This window comes from Chamaea fasciata, unplaced genomic scaffold (assembly GCF_029207755.1).
Source record: "Chamaea fasciata isolate MVZ Bird 193981 ecotype frontalis unplaced genomic scaffold, bChaFas1.0.hap1 SCAF_10, whole genome shotgun sequence".
Taxonomy (NCBI): Eukaryota; Metazoa; Chordata; class Aves; order Passeriformes; family Sylviidae; genus Chamaea; species Chamaea fasciata.
Genome location: NW_027094095.1, coordinates 9,078,968 through 9,105,694, shown reverse-complemented (window position 1 = coordinate 9,105,694; position 26,727 = coordinate 9,078,968). Strand labels below are relative to the sequence as shown.

At 44.1% G+C, this 26,727-nt stretch overlaps 1 protein-coding gene across 2 annotated transcripts; it reads left to right on the top strand.

Annotated features, from left to right (window-relative positions):
• The first annotated feature begins 392 nt into the window (after positions 1 to 392).
• Positions 393 to 26,727, top strand: DHX9 (DExH-box helicase 9). 2 transcript variants are annotated; one of them, XM_066192235.1, is made up of 27 exons: positions 393 to 558; positions 3,177 to 3,317; positions 4,388 to 4,508; positions 4,763 to 4,878; positions 5,244 to 5,389; positions 8,673 to 8,719; positions 9,100 to 9,233; positions 9,855 to 9,944; positions 10,040 to 10,201; positions 11,548 to 11,625; positions 11,928 to 12,119; positions 12,719 to 12,860; positions 13,357 to 13,439; positions 14,575 to 14,731; positions 14,892 to 14,992; positions 15,589 to 15,802; positions 15,996 to 16,090; positions 16,238 to 16,311; positions 16,945 to 17,097; positions 18,488 to 18,648; positions 20,290 to 20,401; positions 21,010 to 21,171; positions 21,274 to 21,401; positions 22,480 to 22,709; positions 24,260 to 24,375; positions 25,644 to 25,844; positions 26,311 to 26,727. In XM_066192235.1, the coding sequence occupies exons 1-27, from the start codon at positions 448 to 450 to the stop codon at positions 26,537 to 26,539; spliced, it is 3,696 nt and encodes a 1,231-aa protein (XP_066048332.1). In that variant the 5' UTR covers positions 393 to 447; the 3' UTR covers positions 26,540 to 26,727. The 2 variants fall into 2 exon arrangements, with proteins under 2 accessions (XP_066048332.1, XP_066048333.1); XM_066192236.1 differs by lacking the exons at positions 393 to 558; positions 3,177 to 3,317; positions 4,388 to 4,508; positions 4,763 to 4,878; positions 5,244 to 5,389 and adding an exon at positions 7,335 to 7,424.

Sequence of the window (26,727 nt, the reverse complement as noted above, 5' to 3'; positions counted from 1 at the left end):
TTTGGAGGCTTTTGGACCCCTCTTCTTATCTACATCGTAACTGCAGTATCAGACCAGTCACACCAACACCGTGATCCCAAATATCCATAACGGATCCTTTCCTGCGTAACTCCCTGCAATCACTTATGCCTCTGAGCTGTTTTATTCCATTCATTGCAGCGTAAAACATTCATCTCCAAAAACGTCTCTCAGAAAGACCGAGAAGACTGAAAAAGAACGATTGTTTAAATTTAAACACTTTGAGACTCCCAGAGAAACACCCTCTATTCAGCAGGAAGCCGAGGTGGCGCCGGTTCCGCCAGACGCCGCTCGCAGGGCGCTGCGGGCGGAGGGAACGCGCCCGGCCCCTCCCGGCCGCCGTCGGGCCCCGCGCAGGCGCGGCCGTGGGGAGCTGCCGGGGCCGCTCGGGCTGGGGCGGGCGGCCGTGCCCCGGTGCCCGGCCCGGCCATGGGGGACGTGAAGAACTTCCTGTACGCCTGGTGCGGCAGGAGGAGGGTGATGCCGGCCTACGAGATCCGCGCCGCCGGCGGCCGCGGCCGGCAGACCTTCCTCTGCGAGGTGCGGGCCTGCCCCGCCGGGGGAGCGGGCTGGCCGCCCTGGGGCGGCTGGGAGCTGTGCGGGGGGATTCGCGCTGTGCCGCGGCTGTGGGGACACAGAGCGGCACTGGGACCCTCCGGGGCCCTGGGCGGAGCCTGCCGGGCTCTGGGCGTGTTGCGGGGGCACTGTCCGGGGTCTGAGAGCCCTGAGTGCGTACGGGGCTCTGCCGGGTATCTGGGGCTTGTGCTGGGGGCTTGGAGGCCACGACGGGAGCCCGGGCTCTTTCAGAGGGAACTTGGACCGTGCCGCGAGTCTGGGTTCGCCTCCAGGAGGGACCTGGAACTCTGCCGGGGGGTCTGAGGACCCTGTCAAAGGGAGTGTGGGGCCCTGCCGGGGACATGAGGTTCGTGACGGGGTCTGGGCTTCGCCAGGGGGCTCGGGGTGCTGCCGAGAATCCTGCCGGGCCGGACCCTGGGCTCTGCCCCGGGGAGTGTGGAATCACGCCCGGGGGTCTCGGAGCAGGTCTGGCGGCACTGTCAGAGGGAACCTGGGGCCCTTCTGGGGATGCTTTCGGGGTCTGGGCTCTGCCAGAGGGAACTGGGGTCAGCACCGGGGGTCTGGAGTCCCCTCCGGGGTCTGGGCGCTGCCCGGGCTGGGTGGGAGTCGCTGGAAGCCGAGGGCTCGGGGAGAGCCCTGAGAGTGTCCTGGCTGCGGATGCACGGTGTGGGATGGGTGAAAGGAGGGAAGAAGTCCAAATGATCTTACAGGGAAAACAAATTGCTTTATTTAAGGCTGTGTCTCTGTACTGTGTGCAACTCTTCTCGCAGTTAAAATAGTTGGTGAGGGGTGATGTACCTCACCTTTGCCAAGAGCTTTGGTCTGCTCTTGAACTTGAGATGAAATGTATTGAAGAATTCTTTTTGGAATGGTTGCTACTCTGCACTGCTCTAATAGTGCTTTACTCCTGCCTCTAGATATTGGGAATGTGGGAGCTGGGAATTCAGGTTGGCTCTGACAGGTAGCTGGCACTAAGTGTGAGGCTAGGTGTCAAACGGATTAGTTCATGAGTGATGCCATGGATTTGCACTAAACAAATTTGTCATTTTACCCTTCCCTTCCATTTTTATTCCATGTCAGTAAGAAAACTAAGAAATACAGTGGCATTAAAGCAATTTTCAAGTTATTACAACTGGTTAGGCAATACTCAGATGGACTGGTTGTATGAATATTCACAGAATCATGGCATGGTTTGGGTTGGATGGGACCTTAAAGCTTATCCAGTCCCACCCCGTGCCATGGACAGACACTTTCCACTATCCCAGGTTGCTCCAAGCCCTGTCCAACCTGGCCTGGGACACTTCCAGGGATCCAGGGGCAGCCACAGCTTCTCTGGGCACGCTGTGCCAGGGCCTCACCAAACTCACAGGGAACAATTCCTTCCTAGTATCCCATCTAACCTTGCCTTCTGTCAGTGTGAAGCTGTTCCCCCTTGTTCTGTCACTCTGTGTTTTTTGTAAAAAGTCACTCTATACATACATATTGTGTAATATACAATATATAAGTATTGAAATGATACCTTAAACTTTAGCTTTCATATTTGCAGATTCTGTGCTGACCAGGGGTGCAGTTCTGAGCCTCATATTAAGTGTCAGTCAGCTCTTCACAGAGTAGGTAGACAAAACAAATCCTTTCCCTGCTGAGGACCAAGGACAGCTTTCTGCCCAGCAGCATAAACAATGGTGGACTGAAGAGAAAACAAGAAGGATGAGACCTCACAACCTGAAGCTGTAATTGGACAATTAAACCCAATGTGCAAATGGAACAAAACTTTAAAAAGTGTGAAATCTGGTGTCTGGTCAGCCATTTTTGTGACCACTCTCAGTCCACCTTGGGTGTAGCCCTGGTCAGGCTCCTATCCTGCCCAAGGTGGACCCTGGAGGCCTTTCAATAAATCCCTACTTTATTCTCTAGCTCTGTCCAGTCTCTGTTTCAGGTCAGCTTTCCAGGCATCAGTTTTTGGTGACCAGTAGGCATCAGTACTGGTTTTGATATGTTGATGCCCCATGATTATCCATGGAAGCTTAACAGGTGAAAACATCAGTCTCACTGAAACATCTCTCTTGCTGATTTTTGCAGCCTGGGAGGATGGCTGTGAATTCTGTATGGTTACTGTGTGGTTGGAGGTACCATTGTCCACGGTATAGAATTGCTGTTCTAAAGTTTGAAAAAAAAAAAAATCAGAAATAAATCAGATCTCTGGAGTTGGAATAACATGGTGCTATGGCTGAGTGGACACAAGATCACTCCTGTCCTTGTTGTCCAAGGGTTTGGGATTTCAGTTGAGGAGAGTGTTCTTGTGCAGAATTTGCTGCAGTGTGTTGCCAGGGTCCCTTCTTACATTGATTTTTCTTCTTCCACAAGGTTTTGGGAAGCTCCTGTGCTCTGAGAAGTTCCCGGAATGTGGGGGTTTGCTTTTCAAACCTACAGAAGTACATAGCTCTATATAATGCTGTGTAACAACACTTAGTAATTCTTTCCCCTGTCCTTGTGAGCAGCCAGGATTTGGTGTTGCAGTGGGTGTTGCTGGCCCCCAAGGCCCTTCCAGCTGCCCGTGCCAGAGCTGCTGCTGTTCCCTGCAGGTGCGAGTGGAAGGCTTCAACTACGTGGGCATGGGCAACTCCACCAACAAGAAGGACGCACAGAGCAACGCTGCCCGAGACTTCGTCAACTTCCTGGTGCGCGTCAACGAGATGAAGAAGGATGAAGTTCCTGCTTTCGGGGTAAGCTGTTCTTTCTCCTTTCCAAAGGCTACTCTGTCCTTCTGCTGACATGTTGCCAGCTGTGTTTCATCCTTGGAGTTCAGGCTGCTGCCCCTGTGCAGTGATGGACGTGAGGGACTTCTTGTGCTGCTGGAAGGCTGGGGCACATAAAGAATATCATTTGTGGATCATTTAGGCTGGAAAAGACCTTTGAGATTATCAAGTCCAACTGAATGCTGTAGGATGATTTAGTAAATACAGCTGCATGTTGGGCTGCAAAGCTGAAGAGGCTGGAAAGAATTCAGAGTCCCTGTAAAGTGCAGCCTGGCTTTAAAAATGCTGGGTACTCACACCTGACACTGTGAAGTTTTACAGCTATGTTCTAATACATATATAATATATAATATATAATATATAATATATAATATATAATATATAATATATAATATATAATATATAATATATAATATATAATATATAATATATAATATATAATATATAATATATAATATTCTATGTGCTTTAAAAAAGCCCAAAAAGAAACCCAAAAATAATGATCACAGCTGTATCAAACCAGACATTGAAAATCTGGCAGTTTTAAACCATAATTGCTTCAGGTGTGTAACAGGATCACTGCTTTTTATGATGTTTTGTGAACACTCAGCAGTGACTGTCACTTAAAGGTTGAGGAACTGTGTCATTACAGCAAGTTTAGAGAAATAAATAAAGCAAGAAGTTATGTGTAACCTATTGAAAGGGAAGAATCTTCTAGTGCTCCATTGAGGATATATGAGTTTTCTCAGTGGAAGCAGCCTCCCTGCCTCATCAGCCTCGGTGGAACCCAATGGGAAGACAACTGCTATTTTGGTTTTGCTGTGCCAATTAATTTCACAGCAGTTCAGTGTAAAAATGCTCAAGGTTGTGTTACTATTGGGGTTGCTACTGGGTAGTAACTATTGCTTATTTACTGGGGATAACTGTTGTATAGTGTTGCCTGAGGTCTTTAAACTTCCTGAACAGTTTCTAGCTAAATAGTAAAATTATTAATTCTGCACTGATGTGCTGAGGTTTTCCTTCATTCCCTTCCCTAGCCAGCAGCAGGTGATATCCCCACTGGAGGACAGGAAGCAGCTAGAGCTATAGATGTCACTGGTTCCAGTTCAGCTGTGGGGGGACCTCTTCCTCCACATTTGCTTTTAAAAAGCGAAGTAGGTAAGACTGAAAACTGTAATTTCTTTATATTTGAATGTATTTTGGTGGTCATTTCTCCCCCAGATTGCATCACTCTGCAGACAGGACACCAAAGTCATAGTACTGAGGCAGAGGTGTGGATGACTGCATGAGATCTGAGGGGCTGCTCATGGCCTGTCAAGATGGCCAGGCAATGCCTCTCCATTGCTAAGAACATGCTTTGGGGAGTTAATTTTTTTTTTTTTTTTAAATATTTTTTTTTTTTTTCTGTATAGTAGGCAATGGGCCAGGTGCAGCACCTGGAAACTCTGGCAGTCATGGAGCTCAATGGGATCGGGGTGCAAACTTGCAGGATTATTATTCCAGGAAAGAGGAGCAAGAAGTGCAGGAGGTAAGTCGTGCAGAGGATTTCTCCTCTAGTTCTTAAATAGGTATCTTTCATTCCTTTTAATTTGTCATTTGCATTTATAATCAAGCTTGCAGTTTTCTTTTGATATTTTGCTGTTAGTTTAAGCTGGAGATTTAAAGCCGCAGATTTATTTGTTGACTTTTAATAAAGGTAATTTATTTAAGCTAGGGACAAATAAACTCTGGATAGTCTGAACATCCAGGACTTTGTATAGACATTTTATTCTGAAAATAAAGAATTACAGAAGACTTTCTAGCATTTTCTGTGATGTCTTAATTATTTTATAGCATACAGGTGAATTACTTAATCTTTAAACTGGTAAACAATACTCTTCTTCTCCATATTAGACCTCAGAGTCAGAAGTGGACTTAAATGCAGATCTTCACGGGGGTTGGACCTTGGAAAATGCCAAGGCACGTCTGAACCAGTTTTTCCAAAAGGAGAAGATTCAGGAAGACTATAAATACATTGAAATGGGGCCTGATCACAACAGGTTTGGTAGTTTTAGTCACCGTCTGTGTTTCAAGGGTTCAAAATATTTTTGGTGCCAGTGGTTGTTCACACTGACTTGCCATGCTCCATAGAGCCACAGTGTTCTTTGCCAGGACCAAAAACTTCCCTAAATATTGATATGGGGGTGAGGAGCCTCAGTGCAGAGATCTGAGGGATTGAAGAAATTCCTGAGAAATTCTGGATGTGCAGCTTTTAAACTGTTTTCTGTCCTCTAGTCAGCTGCTGGGGTGTCAGTTTCTGTGAAAAGAGAGCTCAATTGCTTGTGGTAGTTGTTCTGTGACTGTTGTTGCCTTTGTGCATTTTAACTAAATCTTAAATTTGCTTATGTAGCAGTGTGCTTTAACACATTTTATTTATATTATTATCTATGTAATTAACATATTATGTACATTTATTATAATTAACTTTTTGGCAGTGGAGTCTTCATTTGAAAAAAGCAGTTTGGCAGAATCTTCCCAAGGGAGTTCTGAGAGTCCTAGGTTTCAGTTAAGACGAGCTGGATATTACTCTTTTTTGACTTTTAGCCATTCCTCTAGAGAATTTGCATGTGCTTCTCCCAAATGAAAATAGTTCATAACAGATTGTGTATTAGGAACAGTCTTTACAAATCATCCAGACGTTAGGACATTGAGTTATTTCTGGTGAAATAAAATGATGTTTTGTGGCCAGAAATAATGGCATGCTGCTGCTGCTGGATTCTCCTGATTGAGTTTGGGGTTGGGCTTTTTTGCAGTATACAAACTTGTGTTCTATGAGAGTTGTATTTTTAGTAAGACAGGAATTTTCTTGTTACAGCCTTTCAAGAGAGTCTCACTTGCAGGACTTACAGTCTTCTTTTGTTATTGTCTTCCAATCATTTGGAACATCTAAAAGATGTGTACTGGTGCAGAAAGTTGTAAATTCTCATTTCAAACCTATCTTCAAGTCACTTCATCTCAATTTATATCTCTCAGGCAAGGCCATTTCCTTCACTTAAGTGAGTGACATTAAAAGTTCATTTGTGCAGTACCAGGAATTTAAATTAGGCTTGTTGGAGGCATAGCTTCTGAACATTTCTTCCATCTTGTAGCTTAGGGATTATTTGTGTAGTTTATTTTTTGTTACACCTTCTGCAGCATTAAACCCCATGTATTTAAATTTATCTAGTCTTGAGTAGAATGAAATTGTACCGATGACAGTATGTTTCTCAGCCTGGTCATTGTTCTCCTGGAGTGAATTTCAGAGTTTCCTATATATTCCTTGTTCAGGGAAGCATGTGTGGATTGCCCTGGATGGAATGGCAGAAGGGGCTATTCACTACTGCTGCAACAGGTCAGATAGGCATGGAACAACCCTCATGTGTTGTAGGGCTCATTGAGAGACTGCTGGGAGACTGTTGGATTTAATCTTTTTGGTGTGTGTAACAGGAGAGGGATGTTTTTGGAGTTTTCAGGGCATGATATAGTTTAGGTTGTTGGGTTTTTTTAAAGAAATACCAGTCGTTGTGCATCTTGCCAATCTGTTTTGGGGGTTTTTTTTGAGGTAATGATGAGAGGGAGAGGTTGTAACAGATCTGCCATGCTCTCAGAGGTTTGTGGTCAGTTAATCATACTCATGGTCTGAGAACTTACTAATAGCTGTAAAGTTTGAATTTGGAAACTTTAATTATGGCAGGAGGGTATAGGTTCTTACAAAGATGGCTTTCCTAAAGCACAAAGCATGAGCTCATATTAAGGGATGGGATGTGGCTTTTCTGTGTTGGGAGGCCTGTGCCTCCTTCTGTTCCTGCTGAAAACCAACAGCACAGCCCTGTGCCTGCCTGCTCACACGCAGGCTGCTGAGGCTGGACTAGGGAATCGTGGGATTCTGCTGCAAACTGATTTCTGGTGTTGCTGTTCTCCCCTCAGGTGGAGGAGAATGAGATTGAATGCTGACTGTAGGCCTGGCTGAGAAACATACTGTCATCGGTGTCTTAGGTGGCTGTTGTGTCCCTGACAGCCAGTGGCCTTTGACCCCTGAAGCCACTGTGCCTGAAGGTCAGTTTGCTGATAGCACAGGAAGGAGGTCTAACCTGAAATTTAAATCACTCATTTAACCTTTTTTATTGTTTGTTTGCAGCAAAAAAGGAAGGATGCAGGTGCAAGACAGAGCCTCCACCTGTGCAAATGCCAAGGCCTAGTTTCCAAAGGGGATCTCAGTCCAATAAATTCCAGTCATGCACCTTGAGTCACATTTGCCAGTTTAAATCCTGTCTTACAAGAATTCAACTTTAATATTTCATGTGGCAAATAGAGGCTCTGGGTTGGGATTCTTAAAAACATGGATCATGATTTCTATTCCCCTCTACTGAGGATTTTTTTTTAAGCCTGAATTCTTCCCTGTGAGGGTGGTGAGGCCCTGGCATAGGGTGCCCTGAGCAGCTGTGGCTGCCCCATCCCTGGCAGTGTCCAAGGCTGGTCAACTGGGGCTTGGAACAACCTGGGATAGCGGAAAGTGTCCCTGCCCATGGCAGGGGATTGGAATGATATGGTCTTTGTATCCTTTCCAACCCAAACCATTCCATGTTCCTATGATTCTGTGATGAATATGCCAGTTAACCTTTAACTGAACTAGTTAAATGTCTATTAAGCGAACTGTTGGGTTTGCCACCAGAGTTACCCTTAACCCGCTGTTGCGTTGTTACTCAAGTTTCGCTGTTTCCAGGCTATAGCAATAAGGGAATGGAAATCCATGCAAATTCAAATATTCTGTCTCCTGTTCAGATAAGTTCCATGTTTCTGACTAAATGGCGTGGTTTGATTTTGTTTATGCTCTGAGCTGATCAATTGTATGTCAAAAAGCAGAGTAACTGTATGAAATGTTGCATCTAGTCATTAAACACGGGCTGTTAGTGAGTTACATTAGTGTTATACCAATATTAGTGTGGGATACAGTTAATGGTACATTGGGATGCATGTTATTGTTACATTAACACCCTACCTGCTTTAAACTTGGACAGCTCAGAGCATATTTCCTGTTAATGTGGCTTTAAATTTCAGTGCTGAACAGTGGCACATTCAGAACTCTTCTTATCAAATGTACTGGTTCTGTTGGTGACAGGTTTGTTACCTACTACTTTGGGGTTAAAGGGACTAAAAGCAGTAATACTTCACCTTGGTCATTGGTGAATTGAGAATTTCTGACTGAGGACAGAGATCTTTGCCTAGAAATATTGGAAAGAGTAAATATTTTTGCAGTGTCAGCTATTGGTAATTGTACCTTTGTGTTCTTTCTTTCTCTTGCAGGAGCTTTAATGCAGAAATGACCATTTATGTGAAGCAGCTGGGCAGAAGTAAGTGCTCCTATTTATTTTTTAACTTAGCAAGAGATGAGTATTGGTATAGAGGAACATCTGTGGGTACAGGGTTTATTATAGTTACGTGTTGGAGCCACTTCCAGAGGTAAAGGATCATTTGTATGATGTTGCTGGGTTGTATTGGGTAATCATACTTCCTTAGGCACTGAATGCAGAAAGACTTCACAGGACTTAGCAGTAAAGAAACATCACACAGCCAGTGTGAGCTGGGCACTGGAGGGGCCTGGCTGGATTTTTTGTTGGAATTCTGGATTCTGGTCTGAGTTTACAGTCAGAGAGCCCAGTTCAGAGCAGCGTCTTCTGTGGGAGCTGCTTGACTCCTGTGCCACTGCAGCTGTGACCTTTGTGTGCTGCAGGGATTTACAGCTGTGAGCACGGATCAAACAAGAAGCTGGCAGCACAGTCCTGTGCCCTTTCCCTGGTCAGGCAGCTCTACCATCTTGGTGTCATTGAGCCTTACTCTGGACAGACAAAGAAGAAAGGAGAATCGGTGAGTCTGGCGCAAGGGACAGGAGTTATTGCTTTCATTTCATAACACAGAAGCACTCTCAAAAACAGGAGTGAGTTAAGAGTTTGCACTCCATATTTAACATCTTACAAGCTATTAATAATTTTTATTCTTTAGCAACTGTTTCTGTTCTGATGAGTGATTTGGATCAGGAATATAACTTCATGTGTATGTTATTGGAGCAGTAACTAGTGTTACATTCTATTAAATGAACTAGGATTTGGAAGAAATGCTACTTTCAGTATAATTTTTCTACAAGCTTGAAAATTTCTGTTTAGGCTTGGCTGCTTGGATTAATTGTCTGTCACTTCAGTATTTTCTGGCAATTCAAATATGTATATGCACACATACCAAGGAATATATGTTATTTAGGTATTTGGTTGCAAGTTTGGGAACTTGTTCCTCTGAAATTGAACTCAGATATTTAAAAATAGCCTACAAGTCAGCGAAACATTTTAAGAATGTGAATTTTAAACTGATGATACTCTTTGGCCTTGTTTCACAAGGAAGTGTTTGATGGTTCACCTCTAATAGCCTGCAGTTCTGGCTTTCAGTGCCTGTCTTTCTATGTATAGTGATGTGTAGTTTTTATATATTTCCTAGTTGGAACCCTATGAGGTGTCACTGTCTTCTGACTTAGAAAATCACCTGCAGAAGACTGTACGGGAGCTGTCCCTGGAGATCGTGCCTTCGGTGAGTGTGGTTCCATACTCCAGTACAGAAATGATGAAACACCTGCTCATTTATTCATTTCTCTGTCTCTTCCCACTCTGCTTTTGGATTTACAGCCTGAAGATCCCAGTAACCCAGTTCTGATCAATGTTGGAAAGCTGGCCCATTTCGAACCATCGCAGAGACAAAGTCATATGGGAGTTGTTCCCTGGTCACCACCTCATTCCAACTGGAACCCTTGGACTGGCTGCAATATTGACGAGGGTCCGCTGGCAAATGTAAGACAGCTTAAAAAATGGATCTGTTACTTGATTTCCCCATACTTCCGGAACTTCTAAATGCTTTTCCCCTACCAGGATTTAAAGTATGAGCTATTTCAAAGGAGAAGGCAGTCCACTGATAAAATTTCTTCCCTTCTTTACCTGGAGGCAGAGAGTTCTTTGTGTTTACTTCATGTTTTATCAGGTCTTGAGCAGCAGTGTCTTGAGTGTCCCAATTCTCTGCTTTGTTTCACCTTTTGCCTGCTATCATGCAGCCCATACAAAGTTTATAATTGCAATGACAAGGTAAGTTCATGTAATTTATAATTCTCTGGCTTCTCTTTCCCGTACTTCCATGCTCAGACTCTTTTTCTGGGAGGAGAAACTGCTCCAAGCCAGTGCCACTACACAAGCAACCAACTTCCTTACTTTTTGTCATTTCTAGTCCCGTTCAGCACAGAACAAATGAAAAGCAACTATGTGGCATGATAAAATGAAGGAGAAGACAAAGAATTACTGGTCTGCCAAGTTCAGAGGGTAATTTGCTCTGACTGGTATAACCTGGTCAGAAAATACTCTGGGGCAGAAACTTGTTTTTCCTACAACATCCAGATTGCTTATGGTCAAAATAATAATTCTAATTCTTTTTCTACTGGAGTTTTTTTTCCATAAATTACATTAATTTAGTATTGATTGTTATATATTCATTTTTTAAAATATAGGAAAGTAATGTAAATTAAGCTGTTGCTGCATAAAACAGATAACCAATATGGACGTTGCAAATTGAGTTGGCTTCAAATCTCTTCAGGATTTACCTGTGCTAGTTCTGACTGGAACACCTTATTTGCAGTAAAAACTAGCCCTGTGGTAACAAATTTTTGCATTTCTTCAGATTTCTTTTGCAGTTGAAAGGCAGGATTTGCCTTATGAATTTTCTTCAAACTTTTGCCTTTTCAGCTACTGTTTTAAGGGTGGGTTTGTGTTTATATTAGGTCATTACTCATATTAAAAACTCCTATTTAAATCATCATCTTCTCAGCTTCCTGCTGAATAGAGGGTGTTTCTCAAGCAGTCTCAAAGTATTTAAATTTAAACACTTTTCTCAAAGTGTTTAAATTTAAAAAATCATTCTTTTTCAATGTTCTCAGTCTTTCTGAGAGACGTTTTTGGAGATGAATGTTTTACGCTGCAATGAATGGAATAAAACAGCTCAGAGGCATAAGTGATTGCAGGGAGTTACGCAGGAAAGGATCCGTTATGGATATTTGGGATCACGGTGTTGGTGTGACTGGTCTGATACTGCAGTTACGATGTAGATAAGAAGAGGGGTCCAAAAGCCTCCAAATAACGTCTTGCACTTCCAGCTCACTCCGGAGCAAATAAGCCTGGACCTGAAGAGTGATTTCATGTACCGCCTGGAGCAGGATCAGGAATTACAGAGGGTAAGGGTGTTTCCCGTGACCTGTCATCCTTGGTCTTCATTTTCCAGAAGGTAACACAAAGTGTGTGAGGCTGGATTTCAGCACAAATACACACAGCGTTTTCAGAAGTGCTGGATGTTCCACTGGGGTGGATGTGGGGTGAGTGGTGCTGTGCCAGGAAAAAATACCAGCTTTGACCTGCTCTTTGGCAGTTTTTCCTTTGTAAAAGGGAAAAGTGCAGAGAAGTGAGGCGAAGGATAGATGTGGAGCAGAACAGGCTGATTTTTGGAGATTTTGGAAATGTCCTGGACTTTTTTTTCCAGATCCAAGAAGAGAGAGAGGCGTTACCTCTGAAGAATTTTGAAAGTGAAATTCTGGACGCAATCCATCACAATTCTGTTGTTGTCATCCGTGGTGCCACTGGTTGTGGCAAAACCACTCAAGTGCCCCAGTATATCCTGGATGAATTCATCAGAACCAACCGAGCTGCTGAGTGCAACATAGTGGTGACACAGGTGAGGAGTGTGTGGCCACTGCAGTTCTGTGGTGGATATGAGAAATCCCCTGGTGCTTAGGATAAAATCATGGAACTGTGGAATGGTTGGGATTGGAAAGGACCTTAAAGTTCATCTCCTTCCAGCACCCTTCCATGGTCAGCAATGCCACCCACTAGGCGAGGTTGCTCCAAGCCCCATCCAACCTGTCCCTGAAGGATGTGTTCAGGGACCTTATTATCATTGCAGGACATGGTTCATAAAGATACTTCCTCAGCAATATAAGTAGGAGCAACCACAGCATACTGTATATTTTAATTTGGAATGTTACTCTTGCGTGGATTTACAGTTTGGAAAATTTGGCTTGAATCTTGCCCAGGTGAAAACTCTCAGCAGACCAAGGGGAAATGATTTGGGACATGGCAGCTGGTCATTGCCATATATCCTCATATCCCTCCTTTGTGAAAAGAGCCCTGTGCTGTTACAATATTAATATTTAACAATTACTTTGTAAAGAAATCTTCAAATAAGACACCTGTAGCAATTATAATTTCCTTTATCACTTTCAGTGGTGTTGTGATAAACTTCTAAAACCTCTTTATTAAACTTTTTCCCCCCAGCCCCGGCGGATCAGCGCGGTTTCCGTGGCGGAGCGTGTGGCCTACGAGAGGGGGGAGGAGCCCGGGCAGAGCTGTGGCTACAGTGTGCGCTTCGAGTCCGTGCTCCCCCGGCCCCACGCCAGCATCATGTTCTGCACTGTGGGTCTGTATGGCTTCCTTGTGCTTGGAGCTTATCGTGGCTCTGACCTCTGTGCTAGCAGCAAAAGCAGAAATACGGTTATTAGATTGAAATTTTTATAAAGTCTGCTTAAAGGATTGAAAAGGTTTTTTTATGGATAAAAGTTTGCTGATGTGCCGTTGTGCAAAGAAAGGTTAAGATTTAAGATTTTTGTTCGGAAGTCTGATAATACAGTCTGATAGCACACAGAAATAATCCCATGAAGAGATAAAATTGCCATATATTGATTGTCCTTAAAAGGCAGAAGGGGAAGCAGCATTGGGTGGGAAAGGGGGAAGAGTCTCTCCTGTGGTAGTGCTTCATGGCCTTGCTGTCACTTGTACAAAGGAAAGCATGGCAATTAGAGATGGGGTTGGAAAAGGGGCTGTGCAGCCTGCACACTTCTGGATTTTTAAACCAGGGGCTGGGAGAGGGAAGGTTGAAGTGTTGCATGAACGTTTACCTGCTGTCTCTGGTTTAGGTGTTCTTCTGAGAAAGGTGGAGACTGGGATCCGTGGCATTAGTCATGTTATTGTTGATGAGATCCATGAGAGAGACATTAACGTGAGTTAGCTGGTGATGAATCCTCATCTCTATATGCTTCTGTTTAACTTCTGTATGTGTTTGTGTGTAGTTTCCATGCGAGAGGAAACTCTGTCTTACTGAGTGTCAGATGTCTGAGTTTTCCGTCTTTGATAAAACTGTTAGAACTCTTAATTATTCCTTATCTAAGTAGCTGAGCAAGCACCTGTGCTTCCTTGTTGCCCTCTGACTATTTTCCTGTTAGGATCCCCTGTGTCCTGGTCCTCTCTGGGAAATGGAACACCACAGTAGAAACACATCTTGTCCAAGTGGGGGAGCACGCTGAATGACACTGTTATTTTGGAGTGCTGTTTTCACTGACACTGTTGTATTACTGGTGGTGTTCACAGAACCTGCAGTCTTGGTAGTGATACATTGAAATTCAGGGTTTACATGAAGTAAAATACAAGCTGATGATAGAATTAGGAGAGGTACTGTATATAATTTGAAATGGCAAACATTTTCTGGTTTCCCTTGATTATTCTGTATAGTTTTCAGCTTTGTCATACCGAGAGTGAGAGAGAACGTGAAGTTCTGACACGTTTAGGCTTGTTTGGACAGAATTTGGGGACTCATTTGAACAAAATTGCAACACACATTTTTCTGATGCATCTCTTCATCTACTAAATGTATGTTAATGGTGTAAAATACAAGTTTGGAAATTGTGAGTGAGATTGGAATTTTGTCTGTTGAGCTAAGTGTGTGCCTAACTAACTGCATGGCAGAACTAAATAAAGGTCATATTTAAACAGAACTACAAACATCACACACACACCTGCACTGAGTAATTCCTATTTATTTTATGAATTATGGCTACTTTACATGTAAGCCAAGTTTAAAAATACCTGGGGTTGTAATGTATTGTTAGGAAGGAAGCAAACTATTTTTGTAGACAAGAAAAACCCTTCTTTACACTGGAAATCCTAAAAATCACTTATCCCAGGCATGGCAGTAGTTTCAAAATAAAGCACTGACAACTGTTTCTGGTTTTAGAACACTTTTGTTCTACTTGTTACTTCTCTTGCTAAGTAAATGGGTAATTCCTTCTGGTTTCTTGGGATGATACTGCTTTTTATAGATAGGAAGTTAATGATGCCTTTACTCTCTTTCTGTGCAGACTGACTTCCTTTTGGTGGTGCTGAGAGATGTCATTCAGGTGTATCCTGAGATCAGGGTTGTCCTCATGTCTGCCACCATCGATACCAGTATGTTTTGTGAATACTTCTTCAACTGTCCCATCATCGAGGTCTATGGGAGAACCTTTCCTGTCCAAGGTAAACCCTTGGTTGCACTTCCAGAAAACTGCTTAGAGTTTTTATCAGTCTTGGATTCATACTCTGAAACATCCTGATTTATTTCAGGAGACTCTTGAGCATTATATTCTGTTGCAGATGCTTCCAGCAGTCAGTCCTTATCATCTGTCTGTCCTTGCAGATTATTTTCTGGAAGATTGTATTCAAATGACTCAGTTTATCCCTCCACCAAAGGAAAAGAAGAAGAAAGAGAAGGATGATGAAAGTGCTGAAGATGACGATGTATGTTTGAATTTTAATATGACAAATTAAACAAGTGCCATTTGTAGTACTCCAGCTTGAGTGTACTTCTTTTTCGGCATTGTTGAAGTGAAAGATCTCTAGCAGCTTTCCTCTTTTAATATCTGAGATTGCTGTTAACTTCAGCACTGGAACTAAATTTTCTTCTTGCCCTTGTAAACTGAAGAATTTCTTTTTCATTGAAGCTAAGGTTCTCATGTTTTGTCAACCTACTTCTCTTTAAAGCTAAAACTGAAATGCTTTTAAAAGTGGAGATTGGTAACCTTGGAAGAAGAAATAAAGAATGATGAGCTTAGTGGTACCTTTTTAGGGTGAAAAATTAGATTCTCTCCCTTCCCTTGAATTTGATATTGTCAACACTTACATACATTGCCAAGAAAATACCAGTTTTATTCAACTTTTAATTTGTAGGTTTGAAACTCTTGTTGGGGCCACTTAATTGAAATTCTTTTTAAATGTCCTTTTCTTGAAAGACATCTACCCACATATCTCATTTTCTTATCTGCCTGGCCAGCCAGTCTCCATAGTTTGACTAAATTAATTTATATGATTTCCTTTGTGGTATTTTTCTTTTGTAGGCTAACTGCAACCTTATTTGCAGCGATGAATATGGCCCAGAAACAAAGCACTCCATGGCTCAGCTGAACGAGAGAGAAACCTCTTTTGAACTCATTGAGGCTCTGCTGATTTATATCAGGACTCTGAATGTCCCAGGAGCTGTCCTTGTTTTCTTGCCTGGCTGGAACTTAATCTATACAATGCAGAAGCATCTAGAAATGAACCCACGCTTTGGTACAAGCAGCTGTTTTGTTATATTGCATCTTTTCCCAAGGAAACTACTGACTGTGTGAAGATGGGAGTCGGATGAGTGGCTTAGGGAGCTAATTTGTTGTGAGAGTGAATGGCCAGAAATTTTTATGTTATGGAAAGAAGAAATGAGATTCACATAGTAATAGTTACTAACCTTCTTGTATTCCTGTTGTAGGAGGCCACCAGTACAGGATTTTACCTCTGCATTCCCAGATTCCTCTGGAGGAGCAGCGTAGAGTGTTTGATCCTGTGCCTCCTGGAGTGACCAAAGTACGGAGCCTTCTCTGTGCACACTTCTCTTGGGCTTTTGGGGAACGTATTGCTGACTTTTAAAATAAATTCCGTTGCTTATCTTGCTGGGCATTATTAGCTTTTTCAGACCCAATAACGTCACTTTGCATTTCCTGGTTTTTATAGGTTATTTTATCTACCAGTATTGCTGAGACCAGCATTACCATCAATGACGTGGTCTTCGTTATTGACTCTTGCAAGTGAGTTCATGAAGCAGCTTTTTGTTTCTTAAATCCTACCCTTGGGAATGCAGAAGAGGTTTTGGGAGTGCACAGAAGTGCCTTGTGTTCCCATGCTCCCTGAGCTGAGCTTGAGGGCTCTTAACTCCCTCAGGACAAATTAGCATTGTCTTTAGCTGGTCAGCACAGTGACACACCATGCTGGCATCTCAGGGGACTGGGTTGGTCACGCCGTCGCCATTCATGTGAAGTGTCACTGGGTCTCCACACCAATTTCATACACGTCATCTACCAAAGGAGTTTTACAAACTCTTAGTGTCTGGCTGATGATAAAGAGGAAGATTTTTGTAGTCTGTTACAGTTCCTGCCTTGCTGTGCATGCTCTCTGAGAAAACTGCACACAGAGAGCTCATGAATTCATGGGAATTTTAAACTTTGGACAGTTGTGAGAACATTATTCTGTGCAATAGTTTGGGGCACTGCTTTAGAAAGAGTATGATGCTTTAGTTTCCAGACTGATGCCTGACTAACCAAAGCTCGGGGGTGGTTGGCTTCTTGAAAGCAAGCATTGTATGCAAGCCATACAATAGAAACTATTTGGCAGGGCTTAAGATGAAGGACGTTTGATCTTTAGTGGTGTTTTTCCTGTAACAGGCAAAAAGTGAAGCTGTTCACTGCTCACAACAACATGACAAACTATGCCACGGTCTGGGCATCCAAAACCAATCTGGAGCAGCGGAAAGGCAGAGCTGGGCGTGTGCGAGCCGGGTTCTGCTTCCATCTGTGCAGCAGAGCTCGCTTCGAGAGGTGAGGCTGTGGTCTCCAGAAATAAAATAATACCCTCAGGGAATTCTCCCAGAACTGTTGGGTGCTGCTTTGGGTCACATGGGGGAAATCATTGCAGAAAGCACTGAGAGGAGATGGATGATGTTGGCTCCTACTGAAATAGCTCGGTTCTTTGGCTTAAAATAAATGTCCGTATGCTGTGCTTTTACCCATAGTATGAGGTGGATAAGTAGTTCATGATTTTAATATCAAGAGCATCACTGCAACCTACCAAACCTCTCAAGAGGAGAACAATTCTGCTTGAGAATTGAGGCAAGGAAAAGAGCTTTGTAATGAGGACAAGGCTCTGGTCTGCCTTCAAACACTGGGGGCACCTGGCATTGCGGTGTAACAGGCCATTTTGTCATGGAAGTGGTAAAAAAGCAGGGAGGGCAGATGTTACTTTTCTCTCCGTCCCCATTCCATGGCCAGGAAGCCCCTTCATGGTGCTCTAGCACCTTCTCTGTTGCTGAAACTTTTGACCTCTCTGCCAGACTGCTTTTCCTTTACTAGAGCCATGGAAATCTCTCTGCTGGTTAGAGAAGGCAACACAGCTGTTAGTTACACTCTGATCTCTCTCCTGGAAGTTTCAGTGCCCCTTTCTCTGGCTGTTACAGCATAGCCGTGTTTTGATGTTGAACTTTTTGTAAACTCTTGAAAGCCTCAGTTCATCAAAAACTCTCCTTGCATTCCTCAAATTTATTTAGATCTGTTGTTGAGTACAGTGCAATGATTTTAACTAACAGTTTTTGACAGTGAACTGATTTTAGCCTACTGAAGTAATCATGGTTTTAAGATTACCTTCCTTCAGAGAATATAAACCCAAAATATACAAGGAAGGAGTGTTTGTGGACTTGTACAGATAGTTTTTTGAGAGAAATCATCTAAATCTGGCCCCAGCTGAATCAGGGTATCTATTCAAAGTGTTTTGAAATCTTTTCTAGCTGCACTAGAAAAGTGCTTTTACATAGGGCAGGCTGAAAGCAGGTTGTCTCTCAGGAGTGTAAGAGCATCCTAATCAGAGTAGGTGAGGATTGTAAAGGACAGATGTGAGGCTGGACACAGCCATGCCGGTAACTGTGCTCCAGCCCTGCAGGCTCTCTGTGGTCAGCTCAGGCTAAAACCCACAGCAGGCAGTGGAGATGTGAGGACTATTCCCTCTGCATTCCCAGGATAAATTTACCCCAAAGGAGAATGGAGAAATACAGAATTTTGTGACAGAAGATCCCAAGTTGCAGGAGCACGGAGAGAGCCAATGGTTGGGCCCGGAGGCAGAGTTTACTTTGGAGGGCAGTGGTTTCTGCTGGTGGAAGGACCCCTCACGGTGATCAAAGGCTGTGTTGACAGAGATGGGCCTTTGTTCTCATTGCAGGCTTCAGCCACACATGACTCCCGAGATGTTCCGGACGCCGCTGCACGAGATCGCCCTGAGCATCAAGCTGCTGCGCCTGGGCGGCATCGGGCAGTTCCTGGCCAAGGCCATCGAGCCGCCCCCGCTGGACGCCGTCATCGAGGCCGAGCGCACGCTCAGAGGTACCTCCTGTGCCACGGCGGGCCGGGGCAGCTGCCTCCAGGGGTTCCGTGCGTGTGATCCCTGACAAACAGCCCCACCAGCTCTGGGGGGATTGCTGGAGCAGCATATTCTGGCTGACACAGCAACCTGCAGGCATCGTGTGGGTGGCAGTGGCTTGTGCAGCTGAAGAAATACTTGAATTCCCAGTGGAGTGTCATTCCTTTAAGAAACTTGAGCCTCCAAACTTGAGGCTTGTTTTGTTGTTTTACCAATAACTTCCAGCTTCCTGTTTTCCAGCTGTGGCACTGCTGTGTTTCACATAGACTCAGTCCAGTGCTTTGAGGCATTCACAAAGTCTCTGTAAAAGTACTGAAAAACAGAGGTTGGTAGTTTATTAAATAATTACCACTTTGTACACTTTACTGACCCAATATCTCAGATTTTGGCGAGAAGTTAAATCTCCACTTTATGAATCTGCATGAAAAACAGAAGAGACTGATGTGTGGGTTAAGTTGTCCCTTTAGTTCTTTTCAAGGAACTAACTAGAATATGAATAAAATAGAGCAGGGAAGAACTCTAAATTTGTGCTTTAGATGTAAAGCATAAAAGGGACCTCAAACCTCAGCACACTTTGTAAATATCACTAAATAAGCACTTCCTACAATTTTTAATAACAGAAATATCTATTTGGTCGTTGATTTTATGGGAAAATTGTGTGCTGAGCCTACATTGCTTGTGTACAGGAGGGAGACCGGAATCAAAAAATATAGCTGGGGATATGTAATCAGCTTTAATGACCTTCTGTTCTGAAAATTATTAGTACTTTTCATACTGTTCAGCTGAGAATTGCAGAGCCTGGGGAAGAGGCAAATGTCTTTGACTCTAACCCCAAATAGCAGTTTCTGCAGGTGCCTCCCTTTCCTGGATGACCTGTGATTTTTTTCAGTGCAGGTACACAGCTAGTATGCTCTTAGGAAGGTGAAACATGTTACTCTTCAAAGTATTCTTCAGGCTTTTGGGTTCAATAGATACCAGGAAAAATGGATTTGATGGTGGCCAAGGAATCCTTTATGTGCTTCCTTTCCCACTTAATTGCTGAGGTTACGAAGCTGCTTTTTTTTTTTTTTAATGTGAAAAAACCTTTGGTAGCTGTGAGGATGAATACAGGTGATAATTTTTAGGTAATGGGAGGAGGGAAAGGCAGGTGAGGCCTCAAGGAAAAGAGAGTTTGTGGTGTTCTCTTTTTGATGAAGAGAGTTCTGTGATTTGGCAATGGCAATGAAGACTCTACACCTGGTTGTGACAGAGCTGCTTTGATTTTCCTGAGGTAGAAAATTCGGTTAGATTAATTAGATGATAGATGGTTTAATGGTGTAGTAGGGGTTCGTACAGAAGCAAACTAAAAAGGAATGGAAAATTATGTATGTGAATTACATTGTGATTATTCTAATTACAGAGGAGGTAGTAAAAATTCTGTAAAGCTGAAGTAAAATTTGTCTGACCTCAAACCAGGTTTGAAAATCAGGTTGGCAGCAGTGTAAGCAACATTAAACTTAAATATGAGTGGGGTTCAGTTTGAACACAACTATTAAAAGGCTGAATTTCTTACCTACAGATTTCTGGGCTTAGCTAACTGTTTTTGACAAGAGATCTTGTTTCAGAGCTTGATGCCCTGGATTCCAATGATGAGTTGACACCTCTTGGAAGAATCCTGGCCAAACTTCCCATTGAACCTCGTCTGGGCAAGATGATGATCATGGGCTGTATTTTTTAGTAAGTTGAGTGGTCTCGGTGGTCATGTTCTTGTTTCTCTGAGTTCCTGAGCCTCTTGACATGTGCAGGAAAGAAAAACCAATATATCTAGATGGGCAATAAATGCTGCAGCTGGGGAGAGGTGACTGAATCTTCATGGGAGCAGAGAAGAAATAACTCCAGTGTAGGCAATGAAGCAGTCATGAAATTCAGTTAACAGCAAGACACCAGTGGAGACTGAATATTTCTGACTTAAGAGTGGGACCTGAAACACCTAGGTATAACAGTGGGGAGCTGGGTGAGAGGTGGGGAGATACGGAATTTAACAGTGAAATAAGGGGAAAAATCAATCTCCACATTTTGCTTTAGTAGAAGATCTGTTCTTTGTCACTGTGATGGCCGTAGGGTCCTGTGATTACTGTAGGGACCTTTTCACCAGAAGATGGATGGAGGGAAGGGCAGACAGAGCTAATTTAACATCCAGGGAAGTGTTTCAGTGAAGAACTTTAGCAGATAAAGGCCAAATTCCTAAGGTCTCTGACAGAGTTTTCCCTGGTATCTGCAGCCCGCAGCAGGCGCTGGCAGCACTAACTGTGCATGATCCTGATCCCTTCTGTGGTTCCTTTCAGTGTGGGAGATGCTGTGTGTACCATCTCTGCAGCTACCTGTTTCCCTGAACCTTTCATCAATGAAGGCAAACGCCTGGGTTATGTCCACAGGAATTTTGCTGGGACCAGGTATTCAGATCATGTGGCTTTGCTCTCTGTGTTCCAAGCCTGGGATGATGCAAGGTATGTTGTTTGGCACAGCAGGTGATGGGAAGTTACAGGTGACACAGGGTGAGCTTTTCCCTTCCTTGGCCAGGCTTCTAATTCCCTCTGTTTGTTTTCCAGAATGGGTGGTGAAGAAGCAGAGAAAAGATTCTGTGAGCACAAAAGACTCAGCATGGCCACTCTTAGAATGACTTGGGAAGCAAAAGTCCAGCTAAAAGACATACTTATTAGTTGTGGCTTTCCTGAAGGTGATTCTGATTGAATTCAGTAATTTAATGATTGCATTTTTCCTTCTGAGATGATAAATAAATAACCAGGATAATCTGTGTTGAGCACCCAAGCACAGGGGGAGTTCAGTGGATTTGCCATAACACTACTCCATTTTTACAGCTGTGTTCAGGCGGAATTTTAGTGTTCTCTCCTAAATTTGCGGTGGCTGTGGTCCAACACAGAGATTTTGGAGGCTGAGGTTAGAGCTGCAGAATTAAAAAATTATTAAACAGGTTTCTTTAATTTACCTCCCTTTCTTTCTCCTTCACTCGTTGCATCTCCAAAATGTGCTGTGCTTTCCCCCTTCTTTCCTTGGACCTTAGTGGGGAGTCTGTGTGATCTGGACACTGTTCTGTGACTTCCCAGGTTTGGGCTGCAGGAGGGGTGTGCAGCAGTGTGCCAAATTATTCCATTTTCTGGAGAAAAAATTCTTAAACTTGACTAGGTTCTGAATTTGCCTAATGTTGCTGAGGAGCTCAGTGAAATGGCTTGGCTGCCTGGATTAAGCAGATGTTTATCTTCCCTCCTTTTCATTTTTTTTCTCTCTTTAAATCCCTTTAATTTTTTTCCTCCTCATGCTGTTAGGATCACTGCTGCATTTATCCCTAACTTTCTTTCTGAGCAAGATCCCTTGAAAGCAAGCCACCAGAGACTCTGGGGGAGATTTGTAACAAATGAACTAATAAAAACATTCATTTTAACCACCTCCAAAAGATCTGTTTCCAAAACAAATTCAGTAAACACTCTGTGGTACAGCACATTCTGGGCAAACTCATCTCTCCTTGTTTTTGAAGAGTTTGGGAGAGAAAAACACCTCTTTGTAGTAGTATTTTTCAGCTTTTCATTCTCCATTAAGATATTAAAAATTTAATGTAGCACTTAAATGCTCTGAGTGCAGAGGTCATTGGAGATCACATCTAGCAATTGATTCAATCGGATAAGGCATTGGCTCAGGATCCTAAACAGCTCTGCATTGCTCCAGGATCCTAAATAGCTGTGTTGTGCTCTCCTCCATGTCCCATGGATATGAGCCACTCTTCTCTTCTCTGCCAACAGAATGTTTGATGACTCAACCGTTTAACAACACTGGCCCTGATAACAACCTGGATGTTGTAATCTCCCTGCTGGCTTTTGGGGTCTACCCCAACGTCTGCTACCACAAGGAGAAGAGGAAGATTCTTACCACTGAGGGGCACAATGCTCTCATCCACAAGTCATCTGTCAACTGCCCTTTTAGCAGCCAGGACATCAAGTATCCATCACCCTTCTTTGTTTTTGGAGAGAAGGTAGATACTTTGCGTTTATTCTTGATCCTGTGCTGCCAAATGGTTCAAGAGGCTCTTTTTGGTAAAGAAGTCACAAGAAAAAAAATCTGACAGCAATATTTGTCTAGTTTTAGTGGGGTGCGATGCAGGGGGGGGGGTTGTTTGGTGGTTGGTTTTCTTTCCAAAAAGTCAATGTTATATGGTCCTGGTGTCACTCAGCCTCCTAGTAACTTCCAGTCAACCACTTTCAGCAGAAGTAGAGGTGCACAGAAAGTTCCTATGAGTTTTGTTACAACAGCCAGGTCGTAGAGAAAGATCTAGATCATTATCTTCTTGAAGAGTTTGTTTTAGGAACTCTTCCATACGAATTAGGCATCAGAGAATTTTTACCCTTACCACTTCTGCTGCTTATGAATCCAGGGAGAAAACAGGAGCATGGAATATGGCAATGAGGTGCTCCTGTTCTGGCCTGTAGGTAGTGTGTCATCTCCTGAGGATAATTCACATTTCCCAAGCATCACCCAAAAGGTCTCCATGACCTTTTCCTCCATCCTAGGAATTTGATGTACGTTCTGGGCATGTCCATTGCTGTGAGCTCTCCTGTGCTCCAGTGACAGCCATGGTAAACTCAGGCACTCCTGCTCAAAGAGCAAAGGAAGGCAATGCTTTTGTATTTGGTAATAACAGGAATTTGAAATCCTTTGGGTACAGGGATTTTGTCTTGACAGCCTGGATTCCCAATCCATAGTTCAGAGCTGTGGTGAGGCTTTGCTGCTACTTCACCCTTTGTATCAGGATCCTAGGAGGGTCAGACCTTCGATCCACCTTGGCCATCTCTCTGAAGTGGGATTCTCCTAAACCAAACAAAAGACTTTTGAGCTCCATAACTTTTGCTTTATTAAACCAAAATACAGCAAATGGAGAGTGACTAAGATGGTGGCTTAAGAGTAGCTTAGACAGCACCTGGGTGAGGCTGGGATGCAGGAAGGATTTGTGTGCAGATCTCTCCCTGCCCATTAGGTACCTCTTCTGTTCCTCTTTAAACTGAGGCGCAGGAGCCATGTAGCAGGGCTGTTATCTCTGGCTTGATGTTGTCCAAGTTATCAGTTCAAGCTCAAGCTCAAAGTCAGTGTAACATGACACAGCGGTGACTGCTTGGACATCTGGCAACTTCCACACTTGCATGAGTAGGACCCCACTGAAGCTCTTCATCACAGCCTCAGTAACTGAAGGGTGGGAAGAAAATTCAGTTGTGTCCTGGTCATTTTAAGGCTGGCAAAGCATGAGGTCACTCTCCAAAAGCTACATAACTGCAGACACAGAAAAGGAATATTTTAAAATGGAAGATAGTTTTTGTTGAGGCTTTACACCAGCCAGTGTGAATCCCTGTAAACCTCTGGCCAGCATTCAGTTTTGTATGTGCACATGCTCTTGTAATTTCCCAATGTTACACCTAGCTTTGTTGTGTGTTGTTTGGGGTTTTTTTACAAAATTCTCCAGTTTCAGTGTCCAGTGGAATGTGTAGGGCTCCGTTTTCCTTTTCAAGAGTCATTTTTCTCCTTCACTTGCAGATTCGAACACGAGCAATCTCTGCCAAAACCATGACCTTGGTGAGCCCACTGCAGCTGCTCCTCTTTGCTTCCAAGAAAGTCCTGTCAGATGGGGAGCTCATTCTGGTGGATGACTGGTATGCATCTCCTTGGTGCTCAGAATCATGGAATCATGGAGTGGTTTGGGTTGGAAAGGACCTCAAAGCTCATTCAGTTCCCCTGACTGAGGGGAAGTGCACTTAACACAGACCAAATATCTACAGAGCAGGGATCCCAGAGCAAGCCATATGCCATAGGTGTGTTGGGAAGGCTTCACCTTTGTTTCCTGTGAGGAGGGGACAGGTTAATTTGAGCCCTGTTTCATGCAGATTACCTGCTTAAACTGAAGACAGCACAAGACAGTTTTCATAAAAACTGCTGGTTTTTTTCTCTTGAACTGAAAGGTAAAAGGCACTTGGTGTTTTGGCTCTTCTCCTCAGGCAAAGGCAGAGAAACAAAGCTTGAGGAGAGAAATGCCTCTGGCAGTGTAAATTTTATGGCCATCACCAAATACCATCTGGATGGCTATTGGTTTTCTTTTTTTCTTTTATGCTCTAGTCAGTAAAACACAGGCAAAGAATTCCTTAAGCTTAATTTACTAACAGTTTGAAGGTGGACCTTTCAAAATCTTGGAGGCTCATGTTTTCAGTTTACTTTATATTTTTGTATCTTGCTGTTTTGATGCAAGAGGTTACATGAATTTGTCTGAGTACAGAATGATAGAATCACAGAATGGTTTGGGTTGGAAAGAACTTTAAAGCTCACCTCAGGTGGACACCTTCCAGTAGACCAGGTTGTTCCAAACCCTGTTCAACCTGGCCTTGGACACTCCCAGGGTTGGGGCAGCCACAGCTTCTCAGAAACCTGTGCCAGGGCCCTCACCACCCTTACAGGGAAGAATTTCTTCCCAATATCCCATCTAACCCTGCCCTCCATCAGTTTAAAACAATTCCTCCTTGCCCTATCTCTATCTGCCTGTATCTCCTTTTTGAAAGCCCTCTTTAGGCACTGGAAGGGGCTCTAAGGCCTCCCTGCAGCATTCCCTTCTCCAGGCTGAACACCCCCAGTTCTCCCAGCCTGTCTCCAGAGCAGAGGAGTTCCAGCCCTCAGAGCATCTTCATGGTCCTTTATTATAAATGTCAAGAGCAAATTTTGCCAGAAGAATAGTTACGTTTTAATAACGCCAAAATGTAGGGATCTTTCAAATTTGCCTCCTGAATTTTCTCACCCCTTCAGTGACAAATCAGAACTTCAGAGATGATAAGGTAGGATTCTGGCTCAACGAGAAGCCACTCTGCAGGACCTCTTCCTTCCCAGGCGCCCCCCTGGAGGTCGTGGCCGCTCTAACGCCCTCTTTGTGCCGCAGGATCAAGCTGAAGATGCCGCACGCGGCGGCCGCCTGCATCACGGCCCTGCGCGCTGCCGTGGAGGCGCTGGTGGTGGAAGTGACCAAAGAGCCCGGGATCATCCGGCAGCTGGACCCCGCCTACGAGCGGATGCTGAACGCGATCCGGCAGCTGTCGCGGCCGGCGGCTGCGGGGCTGGCACTCACGCCTGCCAGCGCCAGGTGAGAGCCTCAGCCCCGAGGTGAGGGTGGGCACTTCGGGCTTCGCTCTCAGTGCTCTGAGCGTGCTGAAGTGCTGGCACTCAAAGCCTGATGCGGAGACATCACTGCCTGTTTCCACAAGGACACACAGCTCTCAGGAATAAAAGCTGTCATCCCCTCTTCCAAAACACAAATTATCTTTTAAAGATAAGATAATCCATATTTATTTTGGGCAAACCTTTTCCTGGAAAGAAAACACATATTTGGCTGGGCTTGCACCCCTCTGTTGCCCCTTGTTTCCATCCCTTGCTTCTGAAGCAAAGGAAAGTTCTCTGAAGTGGAAAAGGTGCGAAAGTGCAACTGTAGCCGACCCATGGTATTGTGTTCACAGAAAACTGAGGTGGCTTAGCTGAGGATGGTGCTGTTTCCCATCTCTGGAGATGCTGTTTGTGAGGTTACCTGAAGCGTGTGTTGTTGTTGGTTCCAGGTTCGGGGATGGCCCCCGCCCGCCCAAGATGGCTCGCTACGACAACGGCCTGCGGGGCTGGGGAGGCTCCGCCCGCAGGGGCCGGGGCTACGGCGGCCACTCCGGCTGGCACTCGGCGGGACGGGGATACCCCGGGAGTCCTGCCGGGGGGTACGGAGGAGGAGCCTACCGAGGAGCCGGCAGGGGCTACCGGGGAGGCTACAGGGATGTCGGCAGGGGTGGGTGGTAGTGAAGCAGTTCAGTGGAGTCTTCCCACTTCCACAAAAGCGTGTTTCCTTCCTAAATTCCGTTCTTCCCAGTTTGTATGCCTTTTTTGGTTCCTTAGTACAAGTACAGGTCTGTAATATATTATGCCCATAGGGAATTTCCTGTAAGTCGTATGATTTTTTTTTTCTTAATAAAGAGTTTGTTTCTGAA